This window comes from Stegodyphus dumicola, chromosome 3 (assembly GCF_044657685.1).
Source record: "Stegodyphus dumicola isolate Sdum_Otavi_A_Nest chromosome 3, ASM4465768v1".
NCBI classification, from domain to species: domain Eukaryota; kingdom Metazoa; phylum Arthropoda; class Arachnida; order Araneae; family Eresidae; genus Stegodyphus; species Stegodyphus dumicola.
Window position 1 is genome coordinate 48,189,621 of NC_140770.1, and position 22,812 is coordinate 48,212,432.

A 22,812-nucleotide genomic window follows, 5' to 3' on the forward strand; every position below is an offset into this window, starting at 1 on the left:
ACACAATTTTGGAAGCAATTTCGGTCCACAAATTGAGCATTCAGAGGGTTAATCTGAGCAATGCATTGCACAAAGATGACTATAAATATATTTCTACAATTTAAAGTATAAAAAAACAATTGGAATTCTTTAGATATAAATCTTAAAAAATGTGATCATAGGCTAAAATACCTGTCCTTTTCAAGTTCCATGTTATTCAACCTCTTTGTTTTGTAACTTTATTTTTTTAAATGATGAAGTTAAATTATATTCAATGCAAACTATTAGTGTGTTATTTTCATGATAAAAGTTAATTACAGTTTTTTCTTTAGCAAACCAATAAAAGTAATTCATCTTCTGCTTCATGTCAAGTCCGTTACCTTGAGATTATTTTACCCATAATTAGTATGTAAATCTGTCTAAAAGAAGCAGTACATATTCAGTGCCACAGCTAAACCAGTCAAGCTAAGTTTGACTACTTTGAATATGTACTCCTCCTTTTTAAACAGATTTACAAACTAATTGTGAGTAAAATAATCTCAAGATAATGTACTTCACATGAAGTGGAAGATAAATTATTTTTATTTATTTGCTAAATTTATATCTAAGAGATTTTTAGTTGATTTTTTTTTTAATATTTTAAACTGTACAAATATATTTATAGCCATCTTTATATTGCTCAAATTAATTCTAAATATTAATTTATCTTGAATTTTCTTTCTTTTCTTCTGAGTTGAAAATTTGAAAATGGTCCAAGTTACTTATCAGGTGAGAGTTGGTGATTTTCATGACATTTTTTAATATTGAAAGAAAAGACATTTTTGTAATTTAAAATACAAATATTTGTGCTTTCTCTTTATCTGCACTCACACTGTCATAAACTTGTTGGTGACTAATTTTTTCACCGAGCTAATTCTCAAAAGACAACAGCCATTTCCAAAATGGAGTTACATTAAGAATTCCATAAAAGAGCAATCAGTCAAATTTTGAAACAGAAAAAGAATCAGTTATAAAATACTTAACTGTTTTCTACAAATCCTCCTTTATTACACCAGGGTTCGTACGGTCCTTAAAAGTCCTTAATTTTTTCAAAAATGATTTTTGGTCCTTAAAAGTCCTTAATTTTGGCCAAAATGAATAAATGGTCCTTAATTTTGCTCATTTGACATTTCTTATCATTTCTAATGATTGCCATTCTAAGTGTGAATTACGATTTCTCATGAATATGGAATTTAAATTACACGGCTCTTAACCAATCTGTTGGCGGATTTGCGTTGCAAACGATTAAAAAAAAACAATTAGCTACCCGAACGAAAGTATCGGTGTCTGATTGGCTATTCACCCAATCTTTCGAAACAGGTGTTATCCATAAATTTAGGCAGACTGTGACGAAAGCGTGAAGCCGTAAGTTCTTTAAGAGGCGAAAGTGATGATGAAGGTGCTCAAAAAAAAAAAAGGGGGGGAGATTCTGAAAATATTTGCCAAAATTAGAACAATTCCAACCTGGAAGGCCACAACCCTTCCGACGCCAATAGGAACGAGATGCCTGGAAAGTGCATTTTCAATAAACTGTGGCTTCATCAAACTGACTACAAACAATCAAGTTAGCTTGACTGGATATTGATGGATGGCAATCCTTAAATGTGGTCTTTGAAACAAATTGAAATTTCTAGAGTGGGAGAGTCAGCGCTGAAAATTCACATGAAAATTAAGTTTCGTTTTATCATTTCAATTTGTTTTTACACGGTTTTGCTTAGCTTAATTTCTGTGTTTGTTTCAATTAAGCCATAAATTAATTTTTTATCACCTTCTACGGAGTTTATTCTCTTTTGCACATACTATATGTATGGGATATCGGGATTATGAGTTTATTTCTGCAGAGGGTCTGTTATCGATTTCGTGGGAAATCTGTTGGCTCCATTTCGATTTTAGGTCGCCAAGGGCAAATTCTTTAATGCTAGCCGAGAAAAAGTGAAGTTCGGAAATACGTTTTGAAGCTTCAATAGACAATTAAGTATTTGGTTTAAACCTATGTTGTTGATAGTAATGCATAATTTTTGCTAATGGTGATACAATTAGTTGAAAATAACTAATTAAAAATTTTTTAATATTTTTAAAGCTGAAAACAACTAATTGAAACTAATTTTCCTGAATTAACTAGATGCAAAATTAACTTTCATGAATTACTAAAGTTATTGGGTAGAAGTTTAACTGAAAATATACATTCAGTATTATATATATATATATATTTATACAGTACAAAGTCCGAGGTCTGGACTCGTCGGGACTTCGGTGATCTCAGATTTGAGATTTTTTCGGATATTAGATCATTTTAAATCTACTAAGATGGCACGTAGAAATTATAAAATTGAAAATATGAAATTGTGATTTATGAAATAATGAAGCATTTATGATTTAAAGGGTATCAAAATTTACAAAAGAAAAGAGCTTAATATTTATATGTTTACTTTATTAAACATTTCTTTCAATGTGAGTTGTTTGATTTGTTTTCTCTGCTAATACTTTAGACTAATACTACAGACATATAATTTCTTGTTCAGTTATTAAGTTCCATTGTTCAAGTCCTGTAATTGCTGTGTCGAGAATTCCGAATAACTTATCAATCAAAATTTTTTTCTCGTTCAGTAACCTCTCTTGTTACTTTCTTCACTATCGGTAGCTGTATTTTCTGGATTTAGAACCATACTACAGATTTTGCCCTCCGTTAATTGATTGATGATTGGGCATTGTCATCGCAATGAAAAACTTCTGTTTAACTTCGCTAAATTCTGCTGCCTGTTGCGGCCATGCGAGCTCTGGCGCTGGTTCTGGCTTTATGTGAATAACAAATCAGTTATTCTTAATTCAAATAGAACTAAATATAACCGTTTGTCCTATGAGTATCATTAACAAAATCTATTTTTAGCATAAGGAAAGAAATTTCTGCTAAATCTCCCCTTGTCAACATTTTAGCGCATTAAACTTAAATCTGTAATCGGATAATACTCTGTTATTTGGCGTCGCTGCATGATTCATCACTCAAGTTGTCATCCGTTTATAAACATGCGGTGATGAAAGCAAAATACAATAAATAATGATTCGCGATTTCGGCATCAAGGATATAAAATATTAGTTGCTGTAAAATTAACAAATGTTTCGGTTTGAGATTATGCCAAGCAGATACGCAGCTATGGAGTCAAGTTACTAATCACACAAATTTATGCTAAAATAATTATTTCTTCAATAATGAGATATTTTATTTAGCGCCAAACTGAGATTAAGAATCGGGATTTCCGACATGTTTTTTTATGATGAGGAAAAAAATCTAATGCACAATTGGTTGGTGGTGGCTTTGAAGTCCGGATTTTAGATCATTCCAGATATTAGATGTCCGGATCTCGGACTTTGTACTGTATATATATACATCTTTCAAAATATAACTTACCAGTATGGATTCATTCTTTTAAAATAATTCTACTTTAATTAAACTTAGGAGATAATATAATCAATTAATCAATATTGTTTAGGAAATAAATTATATATATATATATATATATATATATAGTAAAAAATGTATATTTTCACTATTCAAGTATTCACTGTGACAAGTATTCTTATCTTATCACATGAACAGGCCTTTGTGGAAAGGGGCTTCTCTGTAAATAAAGCAATTGAAATTGAAAATTTAAGTGACTCATCATACATTTTTCAACGCACAGTATTTAATTACATAAAATTTTCTGGAGGTGTTCTTAATATCGAAATTAATAAAGAAATGAGATCAGCAGCAGCTTCTGCAAGAAGTGGAATTCGTTATTTGAAAGTTCAGTATTTAGAAGAACAAAAATCTTTAACTAAATCTGAAAATTCAAAGAGGAAAAGAAATATTATTGAGGAAGAAATTGATTATATGAAGCAGAAGAAAAAATTTCTTCAAAGGGACATTAAAGATATTAATGAAGAAGTAGATGCTTTATTAGATGAAGCTGAGACCAGCAGGAACATTGATTTGTTTATCAAAGCAAATGAACTTAAAAGAATAGTTAAAGAAAAGGAAGATTTCAGATTTAAAAAAAGCACAAATGTTTTGTATCTTTTATTGTACAGTTTATTATTCTAGTATCTTTCAAAAAACCAAGGAAATAAATTGTATGTTTACAAATCAGTTATTTTAATCTGAAAAATATTCTTACGTTGTGATTATAATAGTAGTTGACTGTGTTTAAATAAATATCAAATAAGTTAAATAATAATCATGTAAATCTCTAAAATAGTGACTGTTATTAATGTAAAATACACTTATACATGTTTTTCAAGAAATTATGTTTCTAATTTAATGTTATCTACTTCATAACTTGTAGGGAGTTAGTTTAATTTTCAAAATTGTTTTATGGTAAGTATTAAATTGAATTTAATAATAGTGCATAATACACACTTCTGTTAGTTTTTTAAAGTGAAATTACAAGCATGAAGTCGGTTGTATGGATAATTGCTTTATTCTATTCATTTTTTTGTTTGCTGATAGGTCCTTAATTTTTTCTTTGATGGTCCTTAAAAGTCCTTAATTTTCATATAAGGAAATGTGTACGAACCCTATACACTCTTGTTCTTTCCATGTAAACAGTGATCTGCTTTCGCTTCAGAAAACATTAGAGGCCAAAGTAGGTGTGGATAATCAGAAAGTATATCTAATTCTGTTTTTACACAGAATTAACATAAATTCAAAATAAGTACTTAATTCTGTTTTTACACATGCCATTTTTCATTTAACACAAGAAGGCAAAAAATTTCTATTTTTTTTTTTTTTTTTTTTTAATCTTAAATTCTTGCAATGGCACACACAGTTGATGGAGAAGGACTTGATAATCTATTTTTTAAAGATATTAGTGAATTCCTGTTTGACAATGCCTTAAGCAAAAATGAAATATTAGAGATTGTCCTTCTAATCCCACAGTACACAGTGATAATGAACAAATAATGCAGCTCAAAATGTAAATTTAATAAAAGAAGGTCTGGAACAGGCCAAAAAATTAGGTAATTGTTTTGTTAAATGTGACCATAATGAGGAACTAGCTGAAAGTTTCATCATAAACTGAAGCTATTGAAAATCTTTTATACAGAATTATGTAGTGGCTTAACTAGAATGCAAACATAACAATTAATTACTGAATTTGTTTGTGAACCCGGTAAAACATCAACATCAGAGGAGACTCATGCCAGTTTTGCTCAAGATCACAGAAAGAATTTCATTAACAAAAGAAGAAGACGATGTTTACAACATTCCTAGTGATAGCAGTGGTATAAAAACCATGTACAAATGCACATAGTACATATTATTAGAAACTGATAGTGTATAAATTCTTGGTATGTGTAAACAGTTTCTTCCTTGTGAATTTCTTTCATTTCAAATGCAAATTTACTTTAATATGCTTTCATTGTATATTATTGTACTTTTATTTTATTAAGTAAAGTTATGAGCTTAAAATGAATAATTTGGTGTTTCTTTTCTAATTATTTTTCTGATTTTTTGAATTTGGAACTAATCCTCTCGTCTTCCATAGATATGTCTTTTTTAACAGAAATATTTTTTGCAGATATTCTTCAGTAATGTTTCTATCATGTAAAAATAACCAGATTTTAATTATTAAATGAGGATTATATGATACATTAAAAAAATAAAATGTTCGTGTAATTTTTTTTTCCCCGATGTCTCTCCATATTACAATGATCTATTTTTGCTTTAAAAAACATTGGAGAATTGCACAAATTCTTTCATGCATAACTTCAGCATTTTGCTTTGTGGTTATCTACCAACACATCTCATCTTCAGTCTCTTTCATGGTTTTGCAGTGGAATACTGTAATTTTACCACACTTTCATTATTTACTGAAAAAATCCACAAGTACATATTTTAAAATTGAGTTTAAGAAAAAAAAATATCAGTATTTGTATATAAAAATCATTGCAACTTGGAGTGCAACAAAAAGAACACATGCAGAAATGGGAATGTTTGATTGAAGGATTGCTCTTAGTAGAATGACTGAAGAATTTTTAATGTGCATAATTGCCAGCATTTGGCACATTCTGAATACTTGGCAAGTTTTATTAAGGTGAGTTACCATAATATGTAAGCATGACTTTTGCTGTTCTAAAAAATTTTATGTGTTAAGTATATACGTACTTAATTTAAATTTTACAAACTTTTATACATACTTAATTTGAATTTGACTAAGTCACTTAAGTATATACATACATGTAATTTAAAATAGCACACCAGCTTTGCATGTAAAGTTACGCATAGAAAAATAATTGTTGTATGGTTACAAATTACTGTAATTCATCCTGAGAGATTCGTAATACTGTATGAATAGTACAAGTAGATTTGTTTGAACATTTATTCAAACAAATCTACTTATATTGCTTGTAGAATGCTGCTGGTTGTTTTAAAAAAAATCTTTAAAAATTGGCTTAATTGAAAGTGTAAGAAATGGCAACTCACTTTTGTTCATTTAAAAAAATGTGCAATGTTAAATCATGATCCAAAGTTTTTTTTTAATTAATTTATTTTATTTATTTATTTATTTATTTATTGTAGTAAGAGAAATGTAAAAGAAAATTTCTTTATATAAATATTGATTTTTATTAACTTAATTTTGCAGATGATTGCTTTCAAGAACTTGATTCCCATAGCAGTGGTGGGCATCCTCATGGTCCTGGAATAGGAGTTCGTCAGACACATAATAAACAGCCATCCCTTTTTAACTCTCAGAATATCTCACTTTCGAGTTCTGCTGGTTCATCCGAAAGAGAAGCTGCAAGGCTCTTGATGTTTGAAAAGCTACTAAACAGTCAAAACACTGATTTAAGTAAGTTTGGGCTATATAAATGATACTTTAAAATTCTAATTTGTTGCACATTGGATCAGGTTTTAATCAATCATTTTGTATGATATAGTTATTGGCTGTTTCACCTAGGTAATGTCTCCAAAAAATAAATCATATGTGTTGACAATATATAGAAACAGGACAAATAGATTACAATGTACCATAATGCTTTGTACTATAGCATATTTACAAAAAATTCTAGAAATATCCCTTACTCATATCCAGTCACATTCCAAGGTTTCCTTTCATGTTGCCAAAGTTTTCCACAATCATAGCCTCATTTGCACTTTAGTTTAAGTTACTTCACTGATGCTACTGTATGGTATGGTCATGATATACTCTTATGTGTTTACAGATTCATAATGGATTAAATACACACACAACCGATGATAGCTTGATAGAATTTATTTTCTCAAACCCTTTACAGTTCTGGAACTTTTCACAAATGTATTTGTACAGCTCTTCTCGGTATCATAGAGCACAGGAAGTGGTTAATTTCAAACTACTAAGATGTTAAATGCAAAGCGACACGAAAATGTCTCAATACTCCAAACTTTGAACCAAACAACTAAGACTGATGCTCTCTCTGGTATTATGTATTTTACCATTGCCACAGAGAAATATTTTAAAAAATCCAGTACCTTTGATTTTTTTAAAAGCACTGGAAGGCACACTTAGTTCCACTTTCATATAGGGCCAAATGCAGTTGTAGTTACATAGGAATCAGACAAATAACAGTTATTCAAAGATTAGAGCAAAGAAACATTTTGGAGATTTCTTTCCAAATTGGGTGATAAGAATTAGTTACCTAAACCATCTAGTGTTAATTATGTACTTGTCCCTGTAATCTTATTTTTCTGGCGAAGCTTCACTCTCTTGAGGCATTTCATGTTAGATTCTGCAAGAGATATTGCGATTTTACATATAAGTTCACTAAAATTATTTATATATTCTCAAAATTCATAACAAAACATAAAGCTGTGCAATAATGCAATTGCAGAGGTTATATCCCAACCCCCAAATTAAACAGTTATTCTGCTAAAATATTCATAAATTATTATTTTCAATAAAAATACTTAATTATAGGAACCTGATATGTCAATATACATTGCTGTGGGATTTGGTTAACTCCTTTTTGTAGGATAGTTTATTTAATTACATGTTCAAATACTTTTATTCTAAAAAATTGAGAATAAATGTTAAATTACTATTGTAAAATGAAGAGTATTATGAAATGTAAATTATAAATTCACTTTTGTGTGCCATTAATTGTAACTTTAATGTGGTTTTACTCTGTAATATTCCAAGTAGGTAATAAAATTTTGGATTAAAATGTCTATGGTAAAGATTCAAATGCAATGAAATTATCAAACTGAATGCTCAGTGAGTTTTTTTTTTTTTTTTTAAATTAATGTGTATCAAAGTTTATTATCATCTCTAGTTTTGGGTCAAAACTCTTTGACAGTTGAAATAAATAATTTTATGTAACATTGGCAGTTAATTGTAGCATAAAAAAGTTAATTATTTTCATTCCGTATCAGTTTAAAATTCTGACTTCTTATTTATTAACATTAAATCTCTATTTTAGAAGAGCTACGAAAATTAAGCTGGTCTGGCATTCCTGTTAAAGTTCGCCCAGTTACATGGAAACTATTAGCTGTAAGTATTCAATTTTTCCATGTGAAATAGTGTCTAGAAACAATTTTATATAATCATTTATATAAATGATTTATTTGAAATTATGCTGAAACAGAAAATAAGTTGGCCAAAAAAGTAAAATATTACTGCACTTACCTCTCGCTTCCTCTTTTTAAGGCTGTTGGCTAAAATTTCAAGGATTTAGATCCCGCCCCCCTAAATATATAGTGCCTTTTTACCCTCCGTTCCGATTTCACCTAGTTTTTAAAAATAATTAGGTATTTATACGAACCCTTTTTTTAATATTAGGAAATTATATTATAGTATTAACTAATATTTAAAATTTGATGTGTATTTATTCTAATTGAAAAGTCTAAATTATTTTCTTAAAGCTTTATCTACAAGCAAATATATGAAAAACAGAACGAGACTGATAAGAAAATTTCATGGAATAAAAGCAAATTTTGTATATATACATGTGTGTGTGTAAGATAAAAAAAAATGAAAGCAAACTTCTAAATTTAATTCACTATAACCTTTTTATTTTCTATTTCATTTGGGAACTTCATCTATCTGTCCTAATAGTGCTTAAATCTAAACTGTGTCATTCAAATTAATCATGTGATCTTACATAATCCTTAACCCGTTCACAACGGGCACCTCTGTTACCAAAGTGTTCTCTTGGGACGGCGCATTAACCGGATACGTTGTCTTGTGGGGAAGGGCAATTCACGTTGCTAAGCCTAACTTTGGGAAAAAAATTCGTATAAATTAAATGTGTCATCCAATTGCTCCAATTTTTTGTACATTATGAGAAGAATATTCAGGCAGTTGTCAGAATTAATTTTAAACCTTTATTGTTATACTTTCCTTAAAAATTTTATAAAATACTCATTCTAGAATAATATAATTTTTCCTTTATCCCACAATTAAACATATATGGAAAAATATCCAAACAATCGCAGATTTTATTTAACACAACACATAATTAAAATTAAAAAATATTAAAAATGTCTTTCATAAAATTTCAATGTGAAAACAACGAAAAGGAAGCAATATTTCAAAAAAGGGACAGTGTATGATATTCTTTGAAACATGGGTGTATGCAAAGTCCAACGTTGCAAATGTCACGGGAATAGAATATCAGCAAATTTGACTAATTTAACATTTGTGTATCTTCTACGATCAGATAGCGCTTTCATTTTGCCATTAAAAAAATAGAACATTTAAAAAAAAAAAAAAAAAACTTTCGCTAAGCCGTACAAAATATTCGTCTCAATGCCAGAAAAATCTAACAGTAATAAAAAAGTCTCTAATAATAGAACATCTACTCCACTATACGGAGATAAAAAAATATAATTAATTAATTAAATTTAAAAGTATTCCAAAGCATCGAGAACATGTTCATTTGTTTATATGAAATGATGGAGTAAGAGCCATCACGTTACTCAACACCTACGAATTAGCATTTGTGTATATTCTTCTACATTCAGATACCTATATTGCAAAAATAAAAATAAAAAGTACCTCAAAGCATCGAGAACACGTGCATTTGTTTATATCAAATGACACAGTTAAAGAGACATTACATTGCTCAACACCCGCCCGCAAATCTCCCTCGCATTCCGAAACAAAATACCAAAAATAAAGAACATTGCATAGGAATGAAGGTACACATACTTAACTTTCGATATATTTCCCCATAACAGTCATACAGTTACATCTAGTGGCAACAAAAAATACTAATTAAACGTTCTATCTAGGTCCACCAGCGGCCGAGCGGTAAAGTCGCTGAATACTGGTAGTTCGGTCCGAGGTTCGAATCCCGCGAACGGGCTGGCTGCATAGGCGTTTTTGTGGTTTTCCCCATGCCTTGTGTGTAACGTGCATACAAGCCAGTTTCCCTTAGAAAGTCCTATACGAAGGCATCCCTCCCCTTAGGCAGATAGCCGTCGAGGCTTTGCCATAATCACACATACATATAAATGTTCTATCTAAAATATATGTGGTACGTCCGGCTATACAGTGAATTAAATGGCGATTCAAATATGACACACCCGGCCGTGAGGTAATGTTCGCTGTTGATGCATATATGACACGCCTATACCAAACAATTTAAGGCAGATGCCTCTTGACCAATCACCAAATTGCAAATCAAAACTTTTGTTTTCGTGTGCTTCCGTCTTGCATAACTACACACTTCAGCTTTGCTTCTACTGTGCTAAGATATAATTTCGCTGGCTTGCTTTCAATCTCAACAGTATCGAAAATGTAAATCTTCTGTGGAAAGGCATGACTAAAGTGCCAAGTGATTGTGACTACAAATATCAATTGCAAATAAAAATGAAATTAAAACTGCCTCAATTACCAAGTTCTTTAGATGTTACCAAGTTAACATTATTAGCAAACTTATGCAATCAAAATTCTTCTTCAATATGGATCTAAGCACGTATCGACACTGCTCCGGCTTTTCCTTGTGCTTTTATTATTACATATATATAAACATTAAGTTATAACCAAATAAAGTAACTTGAATTTGTAAATTTATAGTAGCATCACAGTAAATAGTAATGAGAAATTTCTTAATAAACTATAATTGGGAATAGCTCAGTGTGGTATTTTGAGTTATGCATGATTAAGATGAAATAAAGCCATTTACCCATTTTGAAGAAACAAAATATTAAAACATTCCTTATAAAGCTTGCCTTATGTTTCAGTACTTTTAGCAAAAAGCAACTTTTCTGAATATTAGGTATAAAAATGTTAAATTGCACATAAAAAATTCTTTTTGCACTTTAATAAAGCAAGAAATAATGGGAAGGAGGATAATATAGTTCAGGGACATAGCACATAACTGATAGTGTGTCAAAATGCAGCTCTTCCCAGTTGATGACAACTACATAATTTGCTGACTATTCTGCGTTGCCTCTTACTTCACTAAATCATCTGGAAGAAAATAATTATATTACCATTTTAATGATAAGATTATTAAATCATTTGGTGTCTGGCAATTATTTCTGTTTGTGAACAATGGCAAAAAGCTAGAATCACTAGAAAGCTAAACTGTGTATTCTAGAGATGAAAGTGAACAACATAACCATTCATTTAGCAGTCAATGAACTTTTCTTTGACTATTTGACAGTTGGTGACCGTATTTAATGATTCCTAGAACTGATAGATTTTCATATTTTACCAAACAGAATTTTTCAAGTTAAAATAACATCAATGTATATAGTTTTGGGTTTTATAAGAATGTTTAGATGAACTAAAATTATTGAATGAATTTATATGCTCCTTGATCTTTTATTTCTCCATTTCATATGAAATACACTCAGCAAAAAATGAATGAGCTATGAACAAATTATGGCTGTATATCGGTGTAATATATATAACAAATTATGGCAGTAATCTGCATTTAGATTTAATATGAATGTTTAGATGAACTAAAATTATTGAATAAATGTATATGCTCCTTAATCTTTTATTGCTTCATTTCATATGATATACACTCAGCATTTCCATTTCAATATTCAACTGCCTAGTACTATAAAAACATGAAGAATGAGCTATGAACAAATTATGGCTGTATATTACACAATATTCAGTGTTTGTTTTTGTCTCTCTATAAAGTGTTACTTTTGTGAAAATAATTGAGAATCATGCCTATAGTTCATGAGATATTTTGTCATCAAATATTATTCTGATAAATATTTGCACATATATTTATTGTTTCTGCATTTGTATGGTTATTCTGTAGATTAGATTGATATATGCATATTATAAGAAAGACATTTTTATTAAATTTCAGGAACTAACAATTTTACGTTTTTCATGTTTTGTCTTTCTTTTCTTCCCAATTAGCTTTTCGTAGTACTTTAGTGTATTTATAAAATCAATGGAAAAAAAAAAAATGGAATATTTTAAAATGTTAAACAGTGTCATCTTTTTCAAATAGCAGATAAATTAATTTTCATTCACTCTGAATATATTTTAGGGTTATTTGCCTACATGTCTGGAAAGAAGAAAATCTTTCTTACAACGAAGGAAAGAGGAATACCAGTCTTTTATTAGTCGATATTATGATATTAGGAATGAAGATGTCCATCACGAGACTTACCGTCAGGTAAAAATTGTTTTAAAATTTGTATGATAAACAGGAATATTGTTCCATTTTTCAATTGAATATGTAAATTGCTCTATCATTTTTTTTTTTTTTTTTTTTTTTTTTCAAATTATACATAATTAGTAAAAAATTTAAGTTTGTAATGTTGAATAGTTATATTTTCTGCAAGTTGCACAATTTCTCTGTTTTCATAAACTTATTTGTTACTTAAATTTTTATTTATTTTTATTGACTATTTGATTGATTATTAATTTTTATTGACAAAGTTGCTCTTATAAAATTTTATATAGATTGAATAATAGGCTAAATATAAATAATCTTATAATTTTTATGATATAGAGAATTTTACATATTCATGAAAATATCTGATTTAATCAATAAAGGAAATGTTTGTTATATTTTGATATGAGATATATGTCTATGGTGATTATTTAATAAAAAGCTGCTGAAGTTCTGTGTAAAATTAACAATTTGTTTCTGTAATTACCTTATGATATAAATATTATAATTTTGGATGTATACACAAAAGCACAATTAGGTTGAGAATGGGAGACTATTGTGCTTTTCCCTGTATAAAGTAATTAAATGAAAAAAATTATATTTTAAAGGAATGTATAAAAATTATATGAAGATTTAAGAAATGCTGATAGAATGTGGAATTTAAAAACTTGAATAAAACTGATTACTTAAATTAAAATTTATCATTCATTATATTATCATTTTTTTATTAGGTTTTTCAGTATTTTATGTTGTACTTGCCAACAGCTCAAGAAAGGAACTGGATCATTTTATATATATACAATTGTGCATTGATGCATTAAAATAGTCCTTTTAAAGGGATACTTTTTTTTTAAGCAGAAAATATTGAAACACAGCCACATCTTGGTTAAAGCAGCTATCTGCACTACAAATTCATATGTATTTTTGAATCAAATACATAAAATAAAAATGTCTAACATGGTGAGCAGCCACCCTTTTCTTGCTTTCACATATATGTTTCTGTTGGGATTCATAAGAGATAACTCTATGGTTAACGGTGCCTGTCAAGACCATACAAACATTTCAAGGAATAGTATCAAAGAATGTATGAATGCAAAAACTCATTTATGAATGCTGATTTTCTGATCAAAATATAAATCTGGAGTGCAGTCGTTTTAAAGTTCTGTGTGCAAACTTGCTGAGGTATAAAATTAAGTTTAACCTAAATTTAGAATTATGGTTAAGGAATATAAATTAATCATTTTAACTCTCTGACTGCTCAATTTGTAGACAAAAAGTGCCCCCCTTTTTTGTTTTTGCATATTTTAAATCTATATATATTGGAGAATTGAAAAATGCATTTTTCTTTCTAGGAAATATTTTTTATGTAGATTTTTATCATGAGAAACTAAGTTGTCAGAAAAACCAATTTCAGATGTTATCACCAAAAAAAAATCTTTTTTTAAATAAATTTCTGTTGAATTGCTGATAATATCTATTTATTGTATAATATAAAAAAGTAAAATGTATAAAATTTAAGAAAATATAAAGAAAAATACCTTAGAAATGCAGTTTAGTATGATAGAGTTCAAAATAGGGCTCAAAGCAAAGTCCAACTTCACAGTCTTTGCACGAGATTCAATAAATCTAATTAATAATCAATCTAATTATGAATCTAATCAATACATCTAATTAATAACTCAATAATTTAATTAAATAACTCAGATAATCACAGAACGTTTTCTAGCAGCCATTTCTGTAAGAAAAAAGTGGCAAAAAGGGAAGTTTCAGTGGTATTACCATGTGCCTTCAAATACCGCAATTTAGTGGACAACTAACGATATCTGTTGGCCAAAATGTAAACTGAATGCCTAATACTGTATATAATTTATTCCAATGGTTAAATGAGGGGGAACTGGGATGCGCTCCTCAATAAAGGAAGAAAAACATATTCCCGCGGAAATCGCGAGATGAGCAAATTTTGCTACATTTTAGTTGCCCGTGGAAATTGCAGGATGATCAGCCAGAGGGCTAATTCTGTGTTCTAATTAATTTTTTATAATTATTTTTCATTTTTTACTTGAGTATGAATAGCTTGAGATATATAATGACAAATCAAAAGTAAATGTTATTGTAAAGTAATTGTAAATACTAAAGGCAGGAACTGACACACCGCACAACATACTAGCATGGGATGATAGGTAGCTGACGCATGAACATGTATTTACTTTTAAATTCAAGTAACAGATAAGAAATAATTATAAATATGTGGATATTTTTCTGTTGTTCTTTCAAGGAATAATATACAATAATTAATTTTATGTAGATAAAGGGAATGAAACCGCCTGAAATCCAGCATCTACAGAATAAGCAATGAATAAAAAGTTTGAGTGTGTAAAAAGATTTAAAGTAGGAAGAACAATATAACTGATGGAAGTCATTTTTTGTGTCTATTAGTATTGCAGACAAAAACTTAGGTCTAGAATCAACAAAGAAAATCAATAAATAATCTAAGAACTGGCTGCATACTTCGAAACTAGCTTTAGATGTATGCAAGCATGGTGCACAGTAGTTTGGAGATTGTAAAGTTTGTGCAAGGTGGGCTCCGAAGCAGCTTACTGATCTAAATAAGCTAAATGAAGGGGGGTTGTTATTTATTTCCTCAAACATTGCAAAATAAATTTTAGTGTCTTGTTTGTATCATATTTTACGGGTAACAAGACATGTCATCCAAATAGGCTTTTTCCAAGTTGATAATTTCTGTAAAATATGCTGTAAAATAACATTTTTTAAAACTTACAGTTCCAAAGTAAGCAAAAAAGTCCATTTTGCTGTTACATCAGCATTATAAACCACAGTCTGAATCACAAAAAATGATGTGAAAATATCAATTTTTTCCCAAACAGAAAATTCAAATACCAGTCACCGCCAAGAAAATAATGTTGGTGTTATTTTGGGGGTATTGCACTTATACTGAAATATTTCCTGGCAAATAGTAAATGATACTTTTTTTCTGAAGGTAGTAGAATGTTACACATGCATCACCATATATCGTAAAGTGATATGTTGAGCTGTTCAGAATTACTATAAAGTTATATAAAAATTGCCCTCTTCTTTTTTTTTTAAGGTATTTTTATTCAACGTTTCGATTTAGGATGTATATATATAAACTTAGGAGATAATATAATCAATTAATCAATACTGTTTAGGAAATAAATTATTTATATATATATATATATATATGTAAAATGTTAATCCTTTCAAGATGACACTCTTTTGTTTAACACATCCCCTCGGAACAGATGGGAATCAAAAGGAATCATCCCACAGGATGAGGATTTTGCGTCTGCTAAACCTAACTTTAGAAAAGTAGATCACAAAACAAGGGTTATGTCCTAACGTCTTAATTTTTGGTGCAATTTTAGATTACTCTTTAAACTAACATGTATGTTAAAATCAACGTTTAATAATAATTTCCCTTTATTTTGAATGAAAATATATTAAAAAAAATTGCTTACTTTGAGAAATAATTTTCAGAAGCACTATTCAAATTATTCCAAAGTTTTAATTGATAAAATACATTAATGAACTTTTTAATTAATAAAAAATACAAAAAAGACTATTTACAAAAAGAAGTAACAAAATCTTTCATGTGAACAGTGAGTGAGCTCAGTCTCTGACAAACTGTCCATATTAGAATCACTAGAAATATTGCATTCTAACATTTTACAGAATGAATCATCACTCTCATTCATTCACTAATTGGCTTATTTACAATGCGACTTTATCATTCATCTGATAAATAACGCCTTCTCCGCATAATAAACTGAAGTCAAGGCTTTCTGAAATAAAAAGGAAAGTATGTGAAATATCGGCAATAAAAGCAATGCAAAGCATAATGGAACCCCACATACAAGAAAAACTATATAAAGTAGCCAAAAAAAGAATTTAAAAAAAAGATTCAAAGGGATATCAGAAACACAAATGTTTATATCACATGGCGAATTAAAGAGTCGAGTTGTTTACATTACGCTTTCCCTCCTCACCCGCAGCAGCTGACACCAATGTTATGTAGAATATGATCAAATTGAACATCAGGATTTTAAAACAATATGCAGTTCAAAAGAATTCAGGATGCCCTCTAGTGTTTTTTAAAGCGTTCCAGGACACTAGAATAAATGTGTGATGGGTGGGGAATGAACGAGAAAACCCACTGGCATGCCAGCCTGCTGGCCGGGAAATAAGTGTGTTTCTTGCTGGCATGTATACATAACATTCGACTCAAAAGGTTTAAAAGACTTTTTAGATTCCTCATGGATATTATTCCAAAACATAAAAAATCCAATTTTTGTTTTTTTCTTTAATATCTATGAAGAATCTAAAAGATCTCTTTACATTTTACTTAAATAAATTATACATTTTTTTAATAGCTGCAAACTGCACAAATGAATTTGTGTGTGTTCAATACTTTTAATTTGAATTACTCTGTTATATGTTTGTATATTAGAGATAGAGAAAGTATCTTTCTTTAATGTGTTAGTGATAGTTGAATAACTTTACGTCATATCATTTTGTAGATCCACATAGATGTACCACGTATGAGTCCACTTGTCCCATTGTTCCAACAAGAGATAGTTCAAAAGGTAGTTATAGTTTTCTGTACTTTGGCATTATACAAAAACCTTTAAAGCTTTTGCTTTTTTAACATATAGTAAAACTTTAAATGAAGAGTTTAAAATGTATTAATTCTTTACTCTTTTTTTTCTTTGAAACTGTTAATGAAATAAGTTTGGACAAATTCATCATTTTATTTAGTCAGAATAATTTCAAATAAATTTTAAACCTGTATTTTTATTTATTATTTTAAAGAAAAAACAGTATGAAATTTTCGAGTTTAAATCTATCCATATAAATGTAAAATAGCCAATATTCTGTTATTTATAAAATAGCAACATATTATTTATTCTTCTTATTAAGCACAAAACTACTGTGCGAACAGTTTTAAATCTGAGTAAAGATCTCATTATACTGACACAGCACAAAGGTTATAGGTTTATGAGTAGCAATTTTTTTTTTTTTTTTTTTTTTTTTTTTTTTTTTTTTGCATTGTGTATGAATTAATTTCATATACTCCCTATTTGCTTATAAATTATTTCACTTAACTGGTGTTTATTTGTATTATAGTTGTCTTATGGAGCTTCTGAAAAATTAGGATTGTAAATATTTTTATTATTATTTTTATTAAATGCTTTCAAATTATAATCTTGAGTTTTCTACTGTATAGACATCCTTTTCTCAATTAATTTTTTTTTTTTTTTTTTTTTTCATTTAATGAATTACTTTTTTCTCTGTGTTTGGTATTTTCATATAGTATATTCTTTATTTCTAAAGTTGTTTCATAAGAATAAATTGAATTTAATTAAAAAATTAAATTTAAATACATATTTAATTAAATATTCTTTGCGCCATTGCTGCAAGGAATGAAATTTAAATTTAAACAAATTTAAATTCTTAACAAATACGTATAAAAGTAAAAAAGCAAATTTAAATTCTAAAAAAAGGAAAAAAGCCAAAATAATTTAAAATAATTTTAAAAAAAAGTGCAAACCTGTATTTGATGAATAAATGATTTTGAGTTTTATACCATCTTTATGATTGGTTTTGATTTTATTATATATATAGAGAGAGAGAGAAGGAAATCTGTTGTAAATCTAACATGCCAACAAGTTCTTGAAAATGTTTATTTGTGTTTTAAAGTATTGAAGTAATAATCATGTAATGACTATATCTGTATATGCAATGATGAAATTTTTTTAACATGCAATTATACCTCTCTCCTCATTAGGCATTTGAACGCATATTGTACATATTAGCAATTCGACATCCTGCAAGTGGGTATGTTCAAGGAATGAATGATCTCGTCACTCCTTTTTATGTTGTTTTTCTCCAAGACTATATTCCACCAGGTTTGTATTCCACCTTACAAGGTATTTTCAGAAAAGTGTAAAAGTATGACATAGAGTATATTTGAATTTAGAAGAAACAAATTCCATAGAAGTAGTTTTGTTTCATTTTAGAGATATGTAGTTTCAAAGTCTTGCAACGTAATTTCAGGCCAGGAAAATAAAGGGCCAACCATGATATAAGCAAGGGCTTTTGATATGGAGTAAAAAACATAAGCAGATATATACATCATGATTAAATATCATCAAATCTGAGTGGTACCTGATGTGTGCAGGCACATAGGATAAATCGAAGCAAGGGACACTTCAGAAACATATGCCTGTTGGTAACTATGGCTGAGACACAAAAGCATGACCAGTAAGAAGATCTCTGCATACAAAGCTGTTGAAAGATGCACACATATCAAACGACAGATTGCAATATAGTATTTATGCTTCTTTGTGTGAAGCAGTAAATGGTTGTATGTTGTTATATTGCACAGCAAAGGATGCTGTGTATGTATATACAGTCAAAAGTCTTTAATCTGGACTCGTTGGCACTTTGCCGATTCCGGATTATAGATCAGCAATTTAAATCTGGTAAGATGGCATGCAGAAATTATAAAATTAAAAATATGAAACTGTAATTTATGAAATAAAGAGCAATTACGATCTAAAGGGTATCAAAATTTACAAAAAAAAAAACTTAATATTCATTTGTTTACTTTATTATACATTTCTTTCAACGCGCGCATGCGTAAAGCGTATATTACGCATAGTCGAAATTAGAAAATTGCAACCAGAAAACTATTTGATGTGTATTTGAGGTCCAGATTATAGATCATTCCGGATTATGGACGTCCAGATTAAAGACTTTTGACTGTATATATTTCGTAATTACAAAACAATTTTTTAAAATAACATATTAAAATCAAGCCTATTATTTTCATACTTTAAGCTGCTGAAAAATTATCAGTAAAGACAAAAAGTAATAAATTTGCAACCAATTTTACAATTTACAAAGACCAAAAATTGAAATTCATAAATAATAAATTTCCAAAAATCCTATAGATGTATAAAAGAATTTTAAAACAAAAATACTTCAAACAAGTAAAACCCTAATTCAAAAAATTAATTAATTAATTAACAATAAAGAATATAAAAGAAGAGGAATTTAATCAATTTCAATGCCAATTCATCAGGGGAAAGAACATTAAATATGCACAATGTATGATGCTATTATATTGTATTTTGCTTTACGTCATTAAATGGTGCAGGTGACAGTACACACTCTTAAATCTTTGCATACTGTATCCCTCATTATATCCGTCTTAAGTTCTCAAACTGCTGATCATTAATATCAGACCAAGTGAAATTGCATTATTGAATTATGTCTAATGCTTTCAGAGATGCATGGCATCATACGGATGTTCTCAAAAAATAAATGAAAGCATGCAGTTAGATATGTTGTCACGATCAAGGGCTTCTCTTGTGCAGCTCATTTCACATGGCACCATTAAAAGAAATTGTTAGTTTTCAGTTTGGCAACCCACAGACAGAGAGAATGATTGATTAGAGACTAATTGACTGATATCTTTGTATTCCCTCAGCTGGAAGTGACATTGTGAGGTTTTGAAGATGCATATCTTCTGAATGAAAATGTGAAAATATATCAGTGTTTTGTTTCTTTTAGCCCCCATATATGTCAACGTTGTTGCACTTTTATTTCAGACCTGCTGTATATTATAATGGGTGTAAACTGAAGGCTTTATGATCTCTTTAACACTTCTTTATTATCTTCAGTAGCTGTTATCAAATAAATAATAGATTGTGATGTTTGATCCTGAAAAGTACATTTTGCTGAATGAGACTCCTGTAGTCCATTTGCTAGTATGCTCTCGATTGCTAGTGTACCATGTCGAAATATCTCGACTTTGCATGACCGCTGCTTAGATTTTTGGTACTACCTGTGTCCAGTCATCTATCAAGAACTTATGACATCTATGCCAAGGTCAGTGGCAGCTGTTTTTCAAGCCAAAGGTCATGCAATGCATATTTATTAGGTGTTCATAATGTGGCTCTTCAGTGTATATACAGTGGTGGCCAAAATTGTGGACCTGTTTTTTATACACTGCAATTACAAGTAGGAATTTTTGTAAAAATTTTTAATATTTAGTCAAGAAGCAATGACATCAAATAAAAGAATAGATTGGACACCTAGAAAGAGATGTAATATTATTGTGTTACGAGAAAGTGCGTTTTCTGTGCTGAAATTGCAAGACAGGAGGGTCATTCAGTGACTACATCTGGAGTCCGAAAGTTTTGTTTACGATATCATGAGAAAAATTCAATAAAAAACAAAGAAGGAAAAGGCCGAAAAAGATGCACCACATCTATTGATGACAGAAGAATAAAAAGACTATGTCTCCAAGATAGAAAAATGTCATCAGCGGCCATCAGAAGTGATCTGAATGATGCTGGTGTTTCTGTCAGTTCAAGAACAATCAGGAGAAGATTAACAGATGTTGGACTGAGAGGTAGAATTCCACGAAAAAAGCCTTATTTTTATTTTCAGCAAGGAAAAAAAAAAAAAAAAAAAAGACTACAGTGGGCAAAGGAACACATTAATTGGACAGATGATCAATGGTCACAAGTTATATGGCGTGATGAAACTAAGATATCGTTATTCGGTAGTGATGGGCGAAAATATGTAAGATGTATAGGAGAAGAGCTACATCCTGACTGCATTCAAGCAACTGTGAAGAACCCAGTTAGTGTTATGATTTGGTCATGCATGTCAGCAGATGGTATTGGTCGCCTTCGTGTTATCGATGGGAGACTGAATGCCAGAAAATACATTGATACTATTCTAGAACCAAAACTTCTACCTTCCATCAGAGATCTCTTTCCCAACAATGTTTCGTTTATTTTTCAGCAGGATTCTGCTCGTTGCCACACGGCCAAAATATCGAAAGAGTGGTTTCGTAGAAAGAGCATTAAATTATTGTCATGACCAGGAAATAGTCCTGACCTCAATCCTATCGAAAATTTGTGCACCGTTTGAAAACTCCTGTCCGAATGAGGTGCTCTTCAAATAAAAGGGAACTAATTGAGGCTATAATTTTTTCCTGGCATCTTGTAATAACGAAAGAAGAGCTTAAAACTCTTGTCAGCTCAATGAAACGTCGATGTGAAGCTGTAATAAAAAATAAAGGGTATCCTACTAAGTACTAATAACTCACTGCAATCATCACTATCTAATGTATATCGATAACTATTATCGTTTAACTTTTTTTGTATTGCAAATAATTGAATTTTGTGTTTTGTATTGAATTCAGTAATAAATTCTCTTTAAAATGATATATACAAGTTTGCATTTCATGAAACGTAACGTTTTCTATAAGCATACAAAGTTCAAAAACATAAAAATTTCCAAAAGTGTCCACAATTTTGGCCACCACTGTGTATTGCATACAGATTTTCTATGCAGACTTAAATTTTTACCTAATTACAGAAATCGGAAGCATTTTATTTATGTAATGGGTAAATAAATCAAAGTGATTTTCATGGCTTTTTTATATTTTCTTCATGTTAAACAGATAACATCCCACTGAATATTATTTTTTAAATATGCCTTAGTTGAAATTTTTGCATTAAGATACATTTTTTATAATTTTTAAATTTTAGTTATTTCTGTTTAATATTAATAATATCTGAATGCAAGTAATATTTTTCTTATTGTTTTTAAGCACAATTTATCTTAACAGATGCAGATGTTGAAAGCTACGATGTAAGCAAGCTACCATCAGATTCTTTACAGCAAGTTGAAACTGACAGTTATTGGTGCATGGCAAAATTGTTAGATGGAATACAAGATAATTATACATTTGCACAGCCAGGAATTCAAAAGAAAGTGCATATGTTAAAGGAACTCATTCAAAGGATTGATGGTAGTTAAATATATTCTCACTTAATTATTTAAATATCAAATATATGTTATTGTTTTTCACATTGAAATTTGTAAGTTTCATTTTTCTGAAATTTCGCTGACTGAAATGGTGTTAAATATTTGTGTGTCTTATTGTATTTATGTCTCCTGTAAATTTGATTCTTAATTCTTAGAACATTTCTTTATAAATTTTTAAGTCATTAAGTAGTATTTAATCCAATGATTATAAAAGGCAGTTTTTTATCACGTTTTTGTGAGAAAATAAAGAATTTAGCATATTTTCAGATGTAAACTGAATTAGTAATTATAGCCCACTTA

General features: G+C 29.3%; 1 protein-coding gene across 1 annotated transcript in view; it reads left to right on the forward strand.

Moving 5' to 3' along the window:
* Tbc1d22 (TBC1 domain family member 22) overlaps positions 1–22,812 on the forward strand; it is a 48,020-nt gene that overhangs the window by 14,804 nt on the left and 10,404 nt on the right. The window contains exons 5-10 of the mRNA XM_035352564.2: positions 6,639–6,845; positions 8,452–8,522; positions 12,496–12,624; positions 17,181–17,246; positions 18,449–18,569; positions 22,313–22,495. Of these exons, the coding sequence (XP_035208455.1) occupies positions 6,639–6,845; positions 8,452–8,522; positions 12,496–12,624; positions 17,181–17,246; positions 18,449–18,569; positions 22,313–22,495 (777 nt within the window). The remainder of the gene's footprint in view (positions 1–6,638; positions 6,846–8,451; positions 8,523–12,495; positions 12,625–17,180; positions 17,247–18,448; positions 18,570–22,312; positions 22,496–22,812) is intronic.